Below are 19,064 nucleotides of genomic sequence, written 5' to 3' on the forward strand. Positions count from 1 at the left end.
AATACTGAGGTAAAAAACTCACCAAATACTCAACGTGTGCACGTGGCCTCATACTTACCTCTCCTCGGCCCCCCCGCATACCTATACTATCATTCCCTGTCCGCTCATCGACTCCTCTTCCTTCTTCTCCCTCTGGGTCTTCCGAGAGGTACCAGAGTTGCTGATTACACAATGTCATTTAGGGCATGACACAAGTCAATGACAGGAGCCTGTAGTCACATGACATTCAAAAAAATGTCAATGATGTGCATTGCACTCCACATGAAAACATGGGGCCTAGTCAGCGGCAGCTGCGCTGGTTGGGAAGAGCCAGTAAGAGAAAAAGAAGGAGCCAATCAGAGGAACTGGCAGGGAGCGGCGGTGGTGGGACAGGTAGGTATGGAGAGAACCAAGGAGAGGTGATTATAAGTGTTTACTTTTGTTTTCAACTCTTTCTTGGTCCTTAGAGTCCAGCAAAATAGTTGCCACCATTTTGCTGAATTTGCGCAAAGCGAAATGTCCAAAATTGTGATTTTCCTGAATCCACAAATTTTGGGAAATTCTCAACAAATTTGATTAGTTCAGAATCGATTCGCTGATCTCTAGTGGTTACCTCTAGTCAGTGGCAGCTTTCTTTCTTCTGGAAAAGCCCTTTTAAAAATAAACTTACCTATAAGTAGTTTATTTAAGATTGTTAAAGAAATTTATATTACATAAAAATCCAGCAAGTTTTACATAATTACATTGAAAAGCCCAGAAAGCAGAATGTACTCATACAATACAGTGTGACAGCTTCTACAGGCAAAGCCATAATTATGCTGCCTGAACTTACCCCAGGGAGATATTATCTGCACATAAGGAGGCAGACATTGGATTATGGATAACATACAACATCGATTTTCTGCTGTTTGCCTCTGAAACTCAGAAGATTTACTCTGGGCTTCCCAATGTAATGTGTTTAGGATAAAAGATTAGGAGGGGAAAGTCTGTAGGACTCATTATAAAACCATTTCATTTATGTCATTTATGAAAACCCTGTGACACTTTTACAATGCAGTTAATAGGACTTATCAGCTGGGAATATACTATATGACATAAGCTGGATCAACAATGCTGGCATTAAAAGGCTGTTTGTTTCTGGATATAAATTTAATCATGTATACACAGCTGTTCACATGGGGAAGGGTGATGTAAAAGATGTATCTCGCCAAACTGAGTATAAGGAAGATTTATTTCTTATGTCACATTATCTTCTAAAAACTAGATACATATGCATAGTGATAATTTGTGTAGTCATAGGATAGCAAATAGAAAATGTTATATTCATTACCTTTATATAGTCTCTGGTTTCATTGCAGGATTTACATGATTTTTAAGTTCCAGTGATTTTCATTGGATTCAATTTTAACCCCTTAACGACATGTGCTGTACATATACTGCACATAGCGTGTCTCTCCCTTTGGCAAGGGCTCCGGCGATGAGCCCGCACCTCTCCGGGGACATGGAAGCTGATCTGATTAGCTGTCATGTGCCCCTATCAATCTCTGACAGCGGCATTTATCATGGCCGAGTCGGAAGGACGTCACTAGTCTCGCCCATCAGTTTCTGTGTCACATGACTGCGGGTCACCGATGGGTTGGCATGACAACCCGGGGTCTGCAGGACACTCCTGTGGTTGTCATTGCCAGGAAGCTCTGAGTGCCGCCCAGAGGTCAGCGCTCATAGCAAGTGAGCATTTCTGCTACACACAGACAATCAGATGATCACAGCTTCTTGTCTCCTATGGAGACTATTGAAGCAAGTAAAAAAAAATGTTTTTAAAAATATAATTTTTAAAAAATATATATAATTTAAATCACCCCCTTTCGACCCATTCAAAATATCCATCAGGTTGCAAATTCAATATCATTTTTTTCTGCATCTAGCTCTGAAAAAATATTTCGGCTTGTAGCAGTATGTGGGCCTTGTTCTATTAGTCCATCTACATTACCTCCACCAGGTTGCAAATTCAATATAATTTTTTTCTGCATCTAGCTCTGAAAAAATATTTCGGCTTCTAGCAGTGTGTGGGACTTGTTCTATTAGTCCATCTATACTAACCTCCATCAGGTTGCAAATTCAATATAATTTTTTCTGCATCTAGCTCTGAAAAAATATTTTGGCTTGTAGCAGTGTGTGGGACTTGTTCTATTAGTCCATATATACTAACCTCCACCAGGTTGCAAATTCAATCTAATTTTTTTCTGCATCTAGCTCTGAAAAAATATTTCCGCTTCAAGCAGTGTGTGGGACTTGTTCTATTAGTCCATCTATACTAACCTCCATCAGGTGGCAAATTCAATCAAATTTTTTTCTGCATCTAACCCAGCTAATTCTTTTGGGCTAATACCACAGGTTGGCCACTCAGCTCTGCTCGGTTCCCATCCATTGTTTTTTGTGCAAACAACTCCAGAGTTGTCAATTAGTTAACCACCAAAATGAGTGGAAAAAGGCCTGCTGCTGGTGAAAAGGGGAATAGGCGTGTTGGAAAGGGAAAAAAAGGTTGTGTCCGTGGGGTAGGTGTTAAAGCAACAGTAACATCTGCAGAAGAAAGACCATCTTCCAGCCAAACTAAGATGTCTGCTTCTTTTAGCGGACAATGTGATAAGATGCCTTTCTTACGGCCACGCCAATCGCTACAAATTCCTGATGAGGCACAAAAACAGCAGGTACTTCAACGGATATCAAGTGCTCCTTTAAGTGGGCTCTCCTCCACCTCAACTTCAACATCACAAATACTCCAGTCCTCAGAGGTGTCACCCCAATCGCACTTGCTTCCTCACAGCTCCCAAGTCTCCAGCTGCCCGTCTGAGTATGGGGTAGAACAGATGGTTGAGTCTGCAGAGATGTTTACTCATACTATAGCCTGGGAATCAGAGGTCGGCTCCAGAGCTTCTGTGAATCCAGACGAGGAAATGATCTGCACTGATGCCCAGCATCTTTATGAGTCGGATCCAGGACCAGACGCAGAAGGTTCTGACCATAATGTAGACCCTTGTTCCCAAACTGTAACTCCTGTTGGTGGAGACAATGAGGAAGACGATGATGAGACTCAAATACCTGATTGGAGCGACAACTTTAGTTTTTTGTCAGGGCAGGAAGAGGTTGGCTCTGAGAACGACGGGTGTGATAACACACAGGGTGAGGATGACGATGTTGGAGAACCCACTTACTGTCAACCCACAGTCAGCCAAGAGATGAGGTCAGCAGAGGAGGTGGAGGAGGATGCTAGTGACGACGAGGTCAGACGTAGTACTGGAAGCACATCAACAACTGCATCCTCAAACACAACTCTGCCTCTCACCACAAGTCGTGGTGGCTCTTCAGGTCGCATGGGTGCTAAGCCTTGCATAGCCTGGGCATTTTTTCAGATCGATAAAGATGACCCAACTCGTGTTATCTGTAACATTTGTCAGCAAAAACTAAGCAGAGGCCAAAAAATACATAGTTTGAGTACTTCATGCATGAACCGGCACAGGGATATGAAGCATAAGTTGCAGTGGGAAGCTCACTGCGCTACAATGCGGCCTAGCCGGCGGGGCCAACCACCGCCTGCCACATCTTGTGCATCCGCGGCCTCTTCATCCTCTGTGACTGGAGGGACAGCAGTCACACCTGTTTTGGGACGCAGACCTGCCACCTCTTTACCCGCAACAGCCAGCGTGATTGGCAGGTCATCATTTTCTTTGGAGGTGGAAACACCAGCTGGTGTTGAGCGCTGTCCGACATCGATAGCATCACCTTTGGATCAAGGCAACCTAACAAGTCCGCCTGCATCTTCCTCACAGACCGGCAGTTTGCCGGGGACACCCTTCTCAACCCCGTCTAAGCACAATAGCCAGCCCTCGGTCCCTCAGATGTGGACAAGTAAAAGACCATTTCCTCCTAGCCATGAAAAAGCAAAGAGGTTGAATTTCACCATCTGCAAGCTCTTGGCTACAGAAATGCTCCCTTTCCGCCTGGTTGACACAGAGGATTTTCGAGACCTTATGTCCGTCGCAGTGCCCCAGTACCAGATTCTCAAAGAAAGGTGTGCCTGCGCTCCACCAGCAGGTCGCACACAACATCACCGCTTCTTTGAGAAACTCTGTGTGTGACAGGGTGCATTTCACCACAGACACTTGGACGAGTAGGCACGGACAGGGGCATTACATGTCACTGACTGGGCACTGGGTAACTATGGTGACAGCAGGATAAGGGGCTGCTGTCCAAGTCTTGCCGTCTCCACGAGTTGTGCGTCAATCCTCTTTATCTCAAAGTTCCTCCACTGCTTCTGCCTCCTCAACCTCCTCTCAGTCCTCCACCTGCACCCAAAGCCTGTCTGGTCATGCCACAAGCTTTCTAACTGCGCAGAAGGGATCCTGCACACCTCCTTACTATGCTGGCAGCAGGGCTCAACGTCATCAGGTGGTTTTTACTTTGAAATGTCTGGGAAATGTGAGTCACACATCTGAGGAGTTGTGGTCAGCTCTGGAGAACCAGTTTCATGAATGGTTGTCTCCACTGGACCTGAAACCAGGGAATGCCGTGTGCGACAATGCTGCAAACCTGGGTGCGGACCTTCACCAGGGCAATGTCACACACGAGCCTTGTATGGCTCACGTGTTGAACCTGGTTGTCCAGCAATTTTTAGCCCACTATCCCGGACTAGATGGCCTTCTGCAGAGGGCACGGTCGCTGTGTGCTCACTTCCGCCGTTCGCATCCCGCAGCTCAGCGACTTACATCTCTACAGAAGTCGTTGGGCCTGCCACTTCACCGGCTAAAATGCGTTGTGCCTACCCGGTGGAATTCAACTCTGCACATGTTGCAGCGACTGTGGCAGCACCGACAAGCCCTGGTGCAATACGTTGTGATGTATAGCCTAGGCCAACGAGATCAGGAGGTGGGGCAAATCACGCTGGAGGAGTGGTCTCAGATCAGGGACCTATGCACCCTTCTGCACAGTTTTGAAATGGCGACGAAGATGTTTAGTGCTGACGATGCCATTATCAGCTTGACTATTCCGGTGATTTACATGCTGGAGCACATGTTAAACAGAATTCGGAGTCAGGTGGTGGCACAAGAGGAGGTGGAGGAAGTAGAGGAGGAGGAGTTGTATGCGGAAGGGCTAACATCTGCAAGGTCCAGACGGTCGGCAGCACCAAGGCGGCAGGCATGTGAGGGTGGGGGAGATGGTTTTACCAGGGCGCATGGTAGCAGCCAAACTAGTGAGGAAGGTGCAGGAGCCCAGGAAGAAGTGGAGGACGAACTGATGGAAGACTCATCAGATGAGGGAGACCTTGATCACATTTCTGTTATGCGAGGTTGGGGGGAGAGGGCAGAGGAAGGAAGCATGATTGTTACCTCGCCACCAACACAACAGGGACTTGGTGCTCATGGATGCGCAAGACACATGAGTGCCTTCTTGCTGCACTACCTGCAACATGACCCTCGAATTGTGAGAATTAGAAATAATCCTGACTACTGGGTTGCCACACTGTTAGATCCCCGGTTCAAAAGTAAATTTGCAGAAATTATTCCTGCCATAGAAAGAGATGCACGCATGCAGGATTATCAGCAGAGACTGTTGCAAAATCTTACATGTGCTTTTCCCCAAAACACTAGTGGTGCACGTAGTGAATCTCACAGTTCCAACTTGCCAACCATGGGACCGTCGAGTGTTCAGCACTCAAAACGTAACAGAAACACAGTATCTGCTGGTAACATCAATTTTGCGGAATCATTTCACCACTTTTTTAGCTCATCCTTTGCAAGGCCACAGGAGACAAGAAGCTTGACACATAGTCAACGCCTAGAGACGATAGTACAGGAGTATCTCCAAGTAAACATTGAAGCCATGACTGTGTCACTGGACCCTTGCTCTTTTTGGGCTTCCAATCTGGATAAAAGGCTGGAGCTCGCCACTTACGCCTTGGAGATCTTGTCATGCCCCGCAGCCAGCGTTCTGTCTGAACGTGTGTTCAGCGCTGCTGGTGGTGTGCTGACAGATAAGCGCACGCGGCTCTCCACTGATAATGTAGACAGACTCACGTTCATAAAGATGAACAAATCATGGATCCGAAACTACTTTTCTACCCCTGTGTCATCCTGGGGAGAGTAAAAGCTTGATGATTTGTTAAAATCACCTCACCAACCGTTTTAAGCTTTCAAATTACTAATCATGTTTATGTGTATCTTGGCTGGAAAATAATTTGGGCTTTGTAGCAGTTTGCAGTACTGATTCTATTAGGCCATCTATACTAAGCTCCACCAGCTTTCAAATTAATAATAATTTTTAGCTGCATCTAGCCCGGGAAATAATTTTGGGGCTCCTAGATGCGCAAGACACATGAGTGCCTTCTTGCTGCACTACCTGCAACATGACCCTCAGATTGTCAGAATTCAAAATAATCCTGACTACTGGGTTGCCACACTCTTAGATCCCCCACACTCTTCGATCAACCTTTTCATTTTAATAAAGAACAAAAAAATGGTCATTTTTGAAATTATAAGCATTAGCAGGTTATTAGAAACTGAAATCAAACAGTTTTCAACTCAAAACTTTATTCTAGGTGATGTTACATTTGCACATAGGACCCCTTGTTCGAAAGGAGCTTCTGAACTCTCTCGTCCATTGAATTTGTCAGGTTTTGGATGGTTTCTGCTTCAATTGTTTTGCATGAGGACAGAATACCCTCCCATAGCTGTTGCTTAGATGTGAACTGCCTCCCGCCATCATAGACACTCCTTTTGATGATGCTCCAGAGGTTCTCAATGGGGTTGAGGTCAGGGGAGCATGGGGGTCACACCATAAGTTTGTCCCCTTTTATGCCCATATCAGCCAGAGATGCAGATGTGTTATGTGCAGCATGAGACGGTGCATTATCATGCATGAAAATGATCTTGCTGCGGAATACACGATTATTCTTCTTGAACCATGGCAGGAAGTGCTGTTTGAGAAACTCCACATACATTATGGAGTTCATCTTTACCCCTTCAGGGATCCTAAAGGGGCCGACAATCTCTCTCCCCATGATTCCAGCCCAAAACATTACTCCACCTCCTCCCTGTTGGCGCCGTAGCCGTGTTTGCATGGGGTGTCCATCAACCAGCCATCCTCCACTCCATCCATCTGGACCATTGAGCGTTGCACGGCACTCATCAGTGAACAAAACAGTTTTGAAGTCAGTCTTCATGTATTGTTTGGCCCACTGGAGCCGTTTCTGCTTGTGCTCAGTGGATAGAGGAGGTCGACAGGATGGCTTACGCACAGCTGCAAACCGCTGAAGGACTCTGCATCTTGTTGTTTGGGGGACGTTGGAGGCACCAGCAGCTTCAAAAACTTGTCTGCTGCTATGACAAGGCTTTTTTGCCGCTGCTATTTTAACCTGACGTAATTGCCTGTAGGAAAGAGTCCTCAATTTTCCCTTATCAGCACGCACACGTGTGTACTGTGAATCAACTACATACTTCTTGATTGTGCGATGATCAGGATGAAGTGTCTTGGCAATGTTGATTGTAGTCATGCCTTGACCTAAACACTCCACAATTTGTTGCTTCTCAGCAGCACCTTTTTCTTTCCCATTTTGGCAGAAAATGTAGGCTGCTTAATAATGTGGGACAGCCTTCTTAAGTAGTCTTGCCTTTCATTGGACACACCTGCCAAACTAATTAGCACAGGTGTCTGCAATTGCTTATAGTGATATAAAGAGCCCTGACACACATCACCATCAATGAGTTTAACTGACAAACAAAAAAATTCTTCCCTTATCACTCCTAAACACTTTATGCATAATAATTTGGAGCACAGTGTACATGTGCTTTTCCACAAAACACCAGTGGTTCACGTAGTGAATCTTACAGTTCTAACTTGCCAACCGTGGTCTGTATGGAGTTGTTCAATAAAGGGCCCAAAATTAAGATAACATAGATGGGAGAGGTCTCTATGAATAGGAATTCCTAAGTATTTGATACCCTGTGAGGGCCAGGCAAAGGGAAAGTTGGACTGGATGGAATCCTGTATGGATTTGGGGAGGGAGACATCGAGGGCCTCAGACTTCGCTGCATTGAATTTAAAATTTGACCATGTAACAAAGTGATCTATTTCAGCCATAACAGCAGGGATGGATATATGTGATTGAGTGATATATACTAGGACATCATCAGCAAATGCAGAGCACTTGTAATCGGTGCCTCCCACCTCAATCCACCTAATATTCGGGTTATGGCGAATTGATGAGAGCAGGTGCTCCGTCACTAGGAAGTATAAGAGAGGGGACATAGGACATCCCTGCCTTGTCCCATTGGTGATTATGAAAGGTGATGAAAATGTTCCATTTATCTTCAGCCTAGGTGACGTATTGCGATACAGGGCCGTGATTTTGGCTATAAAAGGGTCCCCTAGACCCCTACCCCAAGCTTTTTAAGTGAATAATATATGGCGTGCCAGGAGACTCTATGGAATGCTTTCTCAGCATCCAACGAGAGTATCTAATTACAAATTTTTAACTGCATCTAGCCCAGGAAATACTTTGTGCCTAGTAGCAGTGTCTGCTAGTCAGCGGATTATCCCAGCTGTTAAGCAAGCTACACCACCTGTAGTTTGGACACTTAATTTTTTCAAAGGAAATGGTTCGGGCCACCGGGACACTTAGTGAAGAGCATCGGGGAGGCACCCCAAGGCATAGGGGCTGGGACTGGCGGTAGGACACCTTGCGGTGGACCGCCAAGCTCGATCCTTATAAAAGCTTTTTAACTGCAGCAGCTTTAGTGGACGCTACTGGAGCTGGAATTACCGCGGCTGCTGGCATGAGACTTGCCCTTCAATAGATCCTTGTAAAAGGATTTAAAGTGTACTCATTCAAATTAGAGAGACAATTTAAATTAAAAAGATTACACCTGCCTCCACCGCAGGGGGGCTCGCTCGACCCACCAGCGGACAGGCACCAGTATTGGGAGAGGGGGTTGGCTGTCAGGGTCCACCGCGGCTCTGGCACAAACCCGGCGACTCGGAGGTCGCACGGGCAGGAACGGACTGGCTGTGTCGGCTTCGCACTTTTTTGGTTTTAGAAGGGCATGACATGCCTATATCTGTGTCTCCCCCTCCTTTTACTCCTCCACCTCTTTTCTTTTCGCATGACTATATGTACTTGTCACTTTTCCATGTGTTAGTTGTGTCTTCTGAGCAGTTTGTCAGCTTTTGGACACCTTTGAAGGTGTTTTCTATGTGTTTCTATGTGTTTTTGTTTGCCTGCCATTGGTTTTAACAGTGTTCGAAGGTGTTCGACGAACAGTTCGTCGAACAGTTCGGCGAACATACGGGTGTTCGACGAACCGAACCGAACTCGAACACTACGGGGGTGGCTCAACACTAGTCCTTACTGTTCCATATGCCTTTCAGCCTGTTGTACTAACACCCTAGGTCTGTGTGTCCATTCTGATATGCAGCTTTGTGAATCCACCTCACCAGGTGAACGCTACAGAGATGACCAGGTGGCTGTGATCTATCAGCCATACAGTTATCACCATGAGTGGTTATACGGCTTCATCAGTATCATTGTCAATCACTGGTGCCGGAATTAGGGTGATATTTTTGGATCAAGTTATGAGTAACCGTGAATTGAAGGAGTTTAGGTTAATATTTAAAATATTCATATGTGGAAGAAATCATTCTTATAAATCTCATAAACCATATAAATCATATAGTAAATAAATCATGTCAATAGTTTAAACTGACAATGATAAATGTCCTGCTTTATCTGTCACATGTTGGTGGTCAAGTTCTATAAAAATACATACGTGTTTAAAATTCCTGAATGGCACGAACTGAACAATGTCCCGGAGACAAGGCTCTCCCTTGGGTGACCTCAGTATGCCATCATCTCCATCCAACATCTGCATGTCACTAAAATCAGCATTTCCAACACCGACAATGATGACTGACATAGGAAGATGAGAGGCATGAACTATAGCTTCCCTGGTGTCAGCCATGTCTGTGATAACCCCATCAGTTAAGATGAGTAGAATGAAGTATTGCTGCAAAAAACAAATACAAAAATAATGCTATGCATTGGAGAATAAACTGGTAGGAGAATACATTTGTTATAAATAAAATATCATTACAATGAGCGGTAAATGGCAAACATATGTGTGTTTCTGCTATACTCTTTGGGATCTAAGCCAGTAATATGGCTAACAAGAGATACCTTCCAGAGTATGACAAGGACATTCACATAATTTATAAGTACCTTGTAGCAATATTCGCATTTATTGGCAAAATATTTTTGCTGTTATTGTAGATGTCTATTCCACCAACTTATAAGTATCAGATCATATGAAAGGCTGCTATTTTACTGTGTGATGACATTGAACTCCATCATACTAAAAACTGGCTACCTCATCCAGACGAGTATTACACCTGCTAAAATCACCTCCAATATATGTTGCTTTATGCCCTTTAGTCTCACCCCATATATAGTGCTCATTTTATTTTATTTGCATGTGGAACAGGGTGTGGCACCAGTTTATTTAACTGCCCCGGGTTTGAAGTGGTTTAAATATTTGTAATATTCATATGGTCTTTAGCTATTTCTATAAAGGATTTCCTTTTTATTAATTGATGTGTGTGATCACATGGTGCCCACAGATCTTTTCTGTGGTATGTTGGCTCTATGTTTTAAAGATAGACTAAATTCATTACACATGATACAATCGTAATGCCATTAATGGCCAGCAACTTACAATCATCATTGTCCCCAATTAAGTTAACGGTTCCATAACTTTTGTCCATTTTCATTAGTTTGTTTTTTTATAATTTTCCTGTTGTACCACGATTCGAAAGCAATGTCTGATTGTCATTAGTTGATATTCAGTAAATTTAACTTTAAAATTACTTCTGTCAGTTTTAAGTTATTTAAGTGACGATTGTGGGTTTTTCTTAGTTTAAAGGGAACCTGTCATCTGATACATGCTGCCCAAACCATGGGCATCATGTATCAGCTCCTGGCTGTGCCATTACAGGCATGTATGTTTGTCTCTGAAACGCTGAGCTGTTTTAGAGAAAAACTTACTTTTAATAACCACCTGGGACCAAGCCGTGCGGGAGGCTAGACATACAGGTGAGTCCCCGGCGGTTCTCCCCTTCCTCTGACAGTGACTGGCAAGCCTCAACCTATGATGGCTTGGTCCCAGCAGTTAATAAAAGTATGTTTTTCTCTGAAGCGTTTCAGAGACAAACATACAGTACAGACCAAAAGTTTGGACACGCCTTCTCATTTAAAGATTTTTCTGTATTTTCTTGACTATGAAAATTGTACATTCACACTGAAGGCATCAAAACTATGAATTAACACATGTGGAATTATATACTTAACAAAAAAGTGTGAAACAACTGAAAATATGTCTTATATTCTAGGTTCTTCAAAGTAGCCACCTTTTGCTTTGATGACGGCTTTGCACACTCTTGGCATTCTCTTGATGAGCTTCAAGAGGTAGTCACTGGAAATGGTTTTCCAACAATCTTGAAGGAGTTCCCAGAGATGCTTAGCACTTGTTGGCCCTTTTGCCTTCACTCTGCGGTCCAGCTCATCCCAAACCATCTCGATTGGGTTCAGGTCTGGTGACTGTGGAGGCCAGGTCATCTGGCGTAGCACCCCATCACTCTCCTTCTTGGTCAAATAGCCCTTACACAGCCTGGAGGTGTGTTTGGGGTCATTGTCCTGTTGAAAAATAAATGATGGTCCAACTAAACGCAAACCGGATGGAATAGCATACCGCTGCAAGATGCTGTGGTAGTCATGCTGGTTCAGTATGCCTTCAATTTTGAATAAATCCCCAACAGTGTCACCAGCAAAGCACCCCCACACTATCACACCTCCTCCTCCATGCTTCACGGTGGGAACCAGGCATGTAGAGTCCATCCGTTCACCTTTTCTGCGTCGCACAAAGACACGGTGGTTGGTACCAAAGATCTCAAATTTGGACTCATCAGACCAAAGCACAGATTTCCACTCGTCTAATGTCCATTCCTTGTGTTCTTTAGCCCAAACAAGTCTCTTCTGCTTGTTGCCTGTGACGCGCCCCCTGGGCCATGTTGTGTAGCGTTGCGCACGCGGGGAATACCCGGAGCCGGATCCGACAGGGGTAGTAGTCCTCGTGGCGACGATCCGGTCCGTGCCCAGGGTGTCAAACTAAGTGGCGATGTTTTTAGTGGCAGATGTTATATTGTTCGACTATGCCACCCGTGGATTGCGGTCAGTGGGGACCGCCGCTGCACTGCAGACCGCTGAGGCTGATGTTGTTTGTGCAGCTTAGTATGGGATGACTCCCCACGGGAGGAGTATTGCCTCAGGGCAGCTAGTGTGGATTCTGATGGGAGTGGTGGTGCGAGTGTCCCAGTACTGATGGTGCTGGTGCGGCAAGGAACCACAGAGACGGGTGGTGCAGTTTCCAAAGCTTTACTCACAGTTGTTGCTCCGGTCACTTCGGCCAGCAGTGACCACCCGAGCCGTGCTGCGTCCACCAGGTGCGGGACTCGGCCAACTCCAGGCAATTTCAGAGCGTGGTTCAGAGCTCCCTTCTCTTCCTCTCTACTGGCCGTCCCCACCAGGGACCCACCTTTGTCCAGCTTCCTCGGGCCTTTTGTTGGTCAAACCTCTCTCCGGTTTTCCTGACCCTATGTGGCGTGCCTTCCTGGCGGGTGTGGCGAGGGGTCGTGCCAAAGCTTGACCACGACCTCCGGTTCCTGGCTAAGGATGATTTGCCTCCACCAGCTTGGGATCCGGTACCCTTCTCTGCCAACCCTTCACCCGTTTTAGTTCACTCATGGGATCTCAGGGTTCCCTCTGCTTGCGTCTCTGGGCCTTTCCTTGTGTTCCTCTCTCTGCTTGTCTCAGGTCTCCACTTCAGACTTGCCTCTGGAGCTGGGCACGGACTGAGCCACAGCTCCCTGTCAGCCCTCTCTGGCTGAGCTCCTCTCTGAACTCACTAACCGGACTGCACACTGCACTAAGATGGTGCCCACCTTATATACCTCCCTTCTGACACCCGAGCCCAGGTGACCAGCAACCAATGGGCTCCTACCTATGCCCAGAGTCCCTCCCCTCTCTGCTCCTACACCACTGGGATATTCCTCCCCCCCCCCACTCCAGCCAGGGACAGACGCTGTCGTACCTGCACATCTATCTGGTGGGAGTACCGTTGATCTGTCCCCCGGAAATGGGGTGTGTGTGGTGTATGCAGCTAACTGAGCCCTGTTCCACACTCCATCCTTACCCAGGAGTGGAATACCACACCTCTGGTTCGAGGTGCAATACTCCTGTAGCAGCCGAGTCCTCAGGGTGCTACATTCCCCCCTGGTAAACCACAGCACGTCCTCGGGCTGGAAAAGAATAAAACGATTTAAACATACAAATTTTCAAAGTGCACTCACATATAAGACATCAACCTTTCACTCATCCCTTTATGGGAGGTACTCTTTCCTTCTTAACGTTACTGGTATAAAACATTTTTATAAAACACTCTACTAATGCCACTGGAACTCTTTTGTAAAACACTATATGAAACTTTTGGCATTACTATTTTAGCAGCACATTAAACTTTCCATTATCAGACATTTTCAAATAAACATTTTCAAAACATATTCTTGATCTTCTGGCCACGGTGCAACTTGTGACCAGGTAAAAGTGCAACAGTCAATAATTCCAAGATAGAAAAGCAGTTCTTATAAAACCAGTAGGGGGCGCTCTAAGGAGCGCAACTATGTACAAGGGTATGGCCGCTCTCAGTCCTCGGCCAGTGGGAATAGGGGAATGGCTGCTCACAGTCCTCAGCCTGGTTAGGGATTAGGGGCACACAGGTAACAGTTCTTTAACAGTTCCATACTAGTCCCAACGGGGACCACACTTCATTTAGCAACATGTCAAATACCCATACGGGTAACTTATCTACAGTACTTTGCTTACGCTACTCCCCTTTAGTAGCGATGTCCTCTCCTTGTCTCCTCCTGAGGGTAGTCTTCAGACCCGTCCGGGTCCTCTTGATCTTCCTCATACTGCAACTCCTCCTCCGTCAACCGGTGCACGTGAAGGGCGTATGGTCCTTTGGCACACTGATGCCGGGTGAAGGTGACCACATCACCCGGGTAGAGATCACGTCCTCGGTGTCCCTCTGGCAGGTGGCTCTCAACATCCCTGCGGGTGACAAAGACGTCGCCGAGGGTTCTGTGATCCCGGATAAAGCCCCAGCCGTGCTCCATTTGAAACTTTATTACAGTCCCGGTGGCGCGGGGACCGTGGGCCGCACGGCGGCTTCGTCGGGTCCGGCGTTTCTGCTCCGCGCTTTGGACCTGCAGCCGCTCCTCGTGGACCCGCCTCTCTCGCCGTTCCCTCTGAAAGACTTCCAGTTGTTGTCGGCAACACTCCTCACGTTGGGCTGCGGCCGCCCGGGTCTCTTGGGTGAACCCCATGAGGTCTTCGCCGGTGGGGTCCCATACAAATTGGGCCTCCTCCAGCGGGAGCGGAACAATTTTGGCGGGTGCCGGAGCCGGGATCAGAGGCTCACACAGAGGCCATTCCTTCCGGAGTCGGGGGTTGACGTACTCCGGTGGCCAAACGAAAGGCAGCCCGTCCGGGCTAGTATGCTGCGCAAACAGATCTTCGCCCAGGGGCAGCACTGTGGAGGTTGAGGGCGCGGTGGGAGCAGCGGCGCCCGGATTCACCAGGCCTTGCGACCAGGCCGGTGGCACTCTGAAGGTGAAGGGTACTGTGGAGACGGCGGCGCCCTGGGGTACTCGGCCCTGCGACCAGGCCGGGGGCACTTCTTCTTTTGCCGCGCTCAGGGTAAAGGGGCGTGGCGTAACAGAGGGCGCGACCGCGGCTCCTGCCGCTTGAGGCCTAGTTGGAAGCAGCGGCGGTGCGGCAACGGGCGTGGTGAGTAGGACTTCGGGCTCTGCGACGGGGAGCTGGGGCAGGCTTGCGGCTACTGGGCTCGGGGTAATGACGTCCCCATTACCTGCTTCCATCCTTGCGGCTCCCTCCGCGGCGTCGCCTCCGGCCTTCGTCCCTCCTGCACCATCCTCAGGGGCAGACATGCTCCACGTTGCGGGTGGCGCCTCCTGCTGACGGGTTCCAGCCCGCCGGGCCATCTCCCTTCTCCATTCGGCCAGCGCTTCTTGCTGCGCACGGGCCATCTTCCGGGCCAAGTCCTCCAGCGCAGCCTGTGCACGCTCCCGATCTCTGGGAAGCTGTGCCAGGATCTCCACCAGGCTGTCTGGGGTGGTGGCCTGCAGCAGGCTCCGGACCACGGTGTCTGCACTGCTTGATGCTTCCTCCATCTCCGGGTGCGGTCTCTCCAGATTGATCCAGGCCGCTCCCAGCCCCTCAGTTTTGTTCTCCATCCGCCCCCATTGGGAGTGGCCCCGGGGCAACTTGGTGACAGTCAGCTTCAGGGGCAGCCCCCCCACTCTGATGGACATCTCCATTGTTGTAGTCTCGGCTGGTGGGGGCGGTCTCCTCTTTTGGCGCCACTCTGGGACCATGCCCACGATGGGAGGTGGCCTCTCGCCACCCTCTGGCACGCCCACAATGGCGTCCGCTCTTCCAAGGCGGGGAACCATCCAAGATGGCGGGAATCGTCCCTTGATGGCGGGAAACTCCGCGGATGGCGGGCAAAGGCTGCAGATGGCGGGCAAACGGCGGGAAACGACCCGAGATGGCGTCCGATGGCGGGAGTCCTCTGGAAGCGGCGGGAGACTTCTTTTTAAGGTACCTGTGAACTTTCCTTCAGGCACGCAGTACCCGGTGGTTGCGGGCACGAGATCCTGCCGACTACGCCAAAGTTGACGCGCCCCCTGGGCCATGTTGTGTAGCGTTGCGCACGCGGGGAATACCCGGAGCCGGATCCGACAGGGGTAGTAGTCCTCGTGGCGACGATCCGGTCCGTGCCCAGGGTGTCAAACTAAGTGGCGATGTTTTTAGTGGCAGATGTTATATTGTTCGACTACGCCACCCATGGATTGCGGTCAGTGGGGACCGCCGCTGCACTGCAGACCGCTGAGGCTGATGTTGTTTGTGCAGCTTAGTATGGGATGACTCCCCACGGGAGGAGTATTGCCTCAGGGCAGCTAGTGTGGATTCTGATGGGAGTGATGGTGCGAGTGTCCCAGTACTGATGGTGCTGGTGCGGCAAGGAACCACAGAGACGGGTGGTGCAGTTTCCAAAGCTTTACTCACAGTTGTTGCTCCGGTCACTTCGGCCAGCAGTGACCACCCGAGCCGTGCTGCGTCCACCAGGTGCGGGACTCGGCCAACTCCAGGCAATTTCAGAGCGTGGTTCAGAGCTCCCTTCTCTTCCTCTCTACTGGCCGTCCCCACCAGGGACCCACCTTTGTCCAGCTTCCTCGGGCCTTTTGTTGGTCAAACCTCTCTCCGGTTTTCCTGACCCTATGTGGCGTGCCTTCCTGGCGGATGTGGCGAGGGGTCGTGCCAAAGCTTGACCACGACCTCCGGTTCCTGGCTAAGGATGATTTGCCTCCACCAGCTTGGGATCCGGTACCCTTCTCTGCCAACCCTTCACCCGTTTTAGTTCACTCATGGGATCTCAGGGTTCCCTCTGCTTGCGTCTCTGGGCCTTTCCTTGTGTTCCTCTCTCTGCTTGTCTCAGGTCTCCACTTCAGGCTTGCCTCTGGAGCTGGGCCCGGACTGAGCCACAGCTCCCTGTCAGCCCTCTCTGGCTGAGCTCCTCTCTGAACTCACTAACCGGACTGCACACTGCACTAAGATGATGCCCACCTTATATACCTCCCTTCTGACACCCGAGCCCAGGTGACCAGCAACCAATGGGCGCTACCTATGCCCAGAGTCCCTCCCCTCTCTGCTCCTACACCACTGGGATATTCCCCCCCCCCACTCCAGCCAGGGACAGACGCTGTCGTACCTGCACATCTATCTGGTGGGAGTACCGTTGATCTGTCCCCCGGAAATGGGGTGTGTGTGGTGTATGCAGCTAACTGAGCCCCGTTCCACACTCCATCCTTACCCGGGAGTGGAATACCACACCTCTGGTTCGAGGTGCAATACTCCTGTAGCAGCCGAGTCCTCGGGGTGCTACACCTGTCCTTAGCAGTGGTTTCCTAGCAGCTATTTTACCATGAAGGCCTGCTGCACAAAGTCTCTTCTTAACAGTTGTTGAAGAGATGTGTCTGCTGCTAGAACTCTGTGTGGCATTGACCTGGTCTCTAATCTGAGCTGCTGTTAACATGCGATTTCTAAGGCTGGTGACTCGGATAAACTTATCCTCACAAGCAGAGGTGACTCTTGTTCTTTCTTTCCTGGGGCGGTCCTCATGTGAGCCAGTTTCTTTGTAGCGCTTGATAGTTTTTGCAACTGCACTTGGGGACACTTTCAAAGTTTGCCCAATTTTTCGGACTGACTGACCTTCATTTCTTAAAGTAATGATGGCCACTCGTTTTTCTTTACTTAGCTGCTTTTTTCTTGTAATGATACAAATTCTAACAGTCTATTCAGTAGGACTATCAGCTGTGTATCCACCAGACTTCTGCACAACACAACTGATGGTCCCAACCCCATTTATAAGGCAAGAAATCCCACTTATTAAACCTGACAGGGCACACCTGTGAAGTGAAAACTATTTCCGGTGACTACCTCTTGAAGCTCATCAAGAGAATGCCAAGAGTGTGCAAAGCAGTCATCAAAGCAAAAGGTGGATACTTTGAAGAACCTAGAATATAAGACATATTTTCAGTTGTTTCACACTTTTTTGTTAAGTATATAATTCCACATGTGTTAATTCATAGTTTTGATGCCTTCAGTGTGAATGTACAATTTTCATAGTCATCAAAATACAGAAAAATCTTTAAATGAGAAGGTGTGTCCAAACTTTTGGTCTGTACTGTACATGGCTGTGATCCGACAGACAGTGGCTGATACATGCTGCCCATGGTTTGGGCAGCACATATCAGCTGACAGGTTCCCTTTGACAGAATGGTGCCAAAAATGATTTTGAGGAATGTACATATTCCTCAAAATCTCGCCCTTTATATAATCTTTAGCACTTTGTATCTGGACATATACAGATATTGGCTAGTGTTCAGTCAATGCAGCTTTACCTGAATACCCTGATTTATTATAAAGTTGGCTGGACTATACAATTTTTGCGACTATACTATTTTTGCTCTATTTACCTTTTTTGTCACTCCTACTTCTTTATAGAGTTTAAACTTGTGAGCAGCGCCCTCATTCTTCTTTTTTAACTTGTTGAATTAGTCTTGACCGAAAGTGTTGGCACTCTTGAAAGTGTTCCAGAAAATTATTTCTCCAAGAAAATTATTGCAGTTACACATGTTTTGTTATACACATGTTTATTTCCTTTGTGTGTATTGGAACAACACAAAAAAACTGAGGGAAAAAAGGCAAATGGGACATAATTTCAAACAAGACCCCAAAAATGACCCGGACAAAATTGTTGGCACCTTTCCAAAATTGTGGGTAAACAACTTTGTTTCAAGCATGTGATGTTCGTTCAAACTCACCTGTGGCAAGTAACTGGTGTGGGCACTATGAAAATTACACCTGAAACCAGATAAAAAGGGGAGAAGTTGACTCAATCTTTGCGTTATGTGTCTGTGTGTCCTACACTAATCATTGAAAACAGAAAGAGAAGAGAACTGTCTGAGGACTTGAGAAGCAAAATTGTTGAAAAATATCAACAATCTCATAGTTACAAGTCAATCTAAAGAGATCTAGATGTTCCTTTGTCCATGGTACGCAACATAATCAAGAAGTTTACAGCCCATGGCACTGTAGCTAATTTCCCTGGACGTGGACGGCAGATAAAAATTGATGAAAGGTTGCAACGCAGGATACTTCGGATGGTTGATAAGCAGCCCTAATCAAGTTCCAAAGAAATTCAAGCTGTCCTGCAGGCTCAGGGTTCATCAGTGTCAGCACGAACTATCCGTTGACATTTGAATTAAATTAAATGCTATGGCAGGAGACCGAGAAGGACCCCACTGCTGACACAAACACATAAAAAAAGCTAGACTACAGT

The 19,064-nt window shown here is 47.7% G+C and overlaps 1 protein-coding gene across 2 annotated transcripts in view; it reads right to left on the reverse strand.

Moving 5' to 3' along the window:
• The window catches only part of CPNE4 (copine 4), a 915,330-nt gene that overhangs the window by 55,484 nt on the left and 840,782 nt on the right, over positions 1-19,064 (reverse strand). For both annotated transcript variants that reach the window (XM_073678089.1, XM_073678088.1), the window contains one exon: positions 9,798-10,034. In XM_073678089.1, coding sequence (XP_073534190.1) covers positions 9,798-10,034 — 237 coding nt within the window. The remainder of the gene's footprint in view (positions 1-9,797; positions 10,035-19,064) is intronic.

The sequence above is a fragment of the Phyllobates terribilis genome, unplaced genomic scaffold (assembly GCF_046119375.1).
Source record: "Phyllobates terribilis strain yellow unplaced genomic scaffold, ASM4611937v1 Scaffold_4__5_contigs__length_816908805, whole genome shotgun sequence".
Classification (NCBI taxonomy): domain Eukaryota; kingdom Metazoa; phylum Chordata; class Amphibia; order Anura; family Dendrobatidae; genus Phyllobates; species Phyllobates terribilis.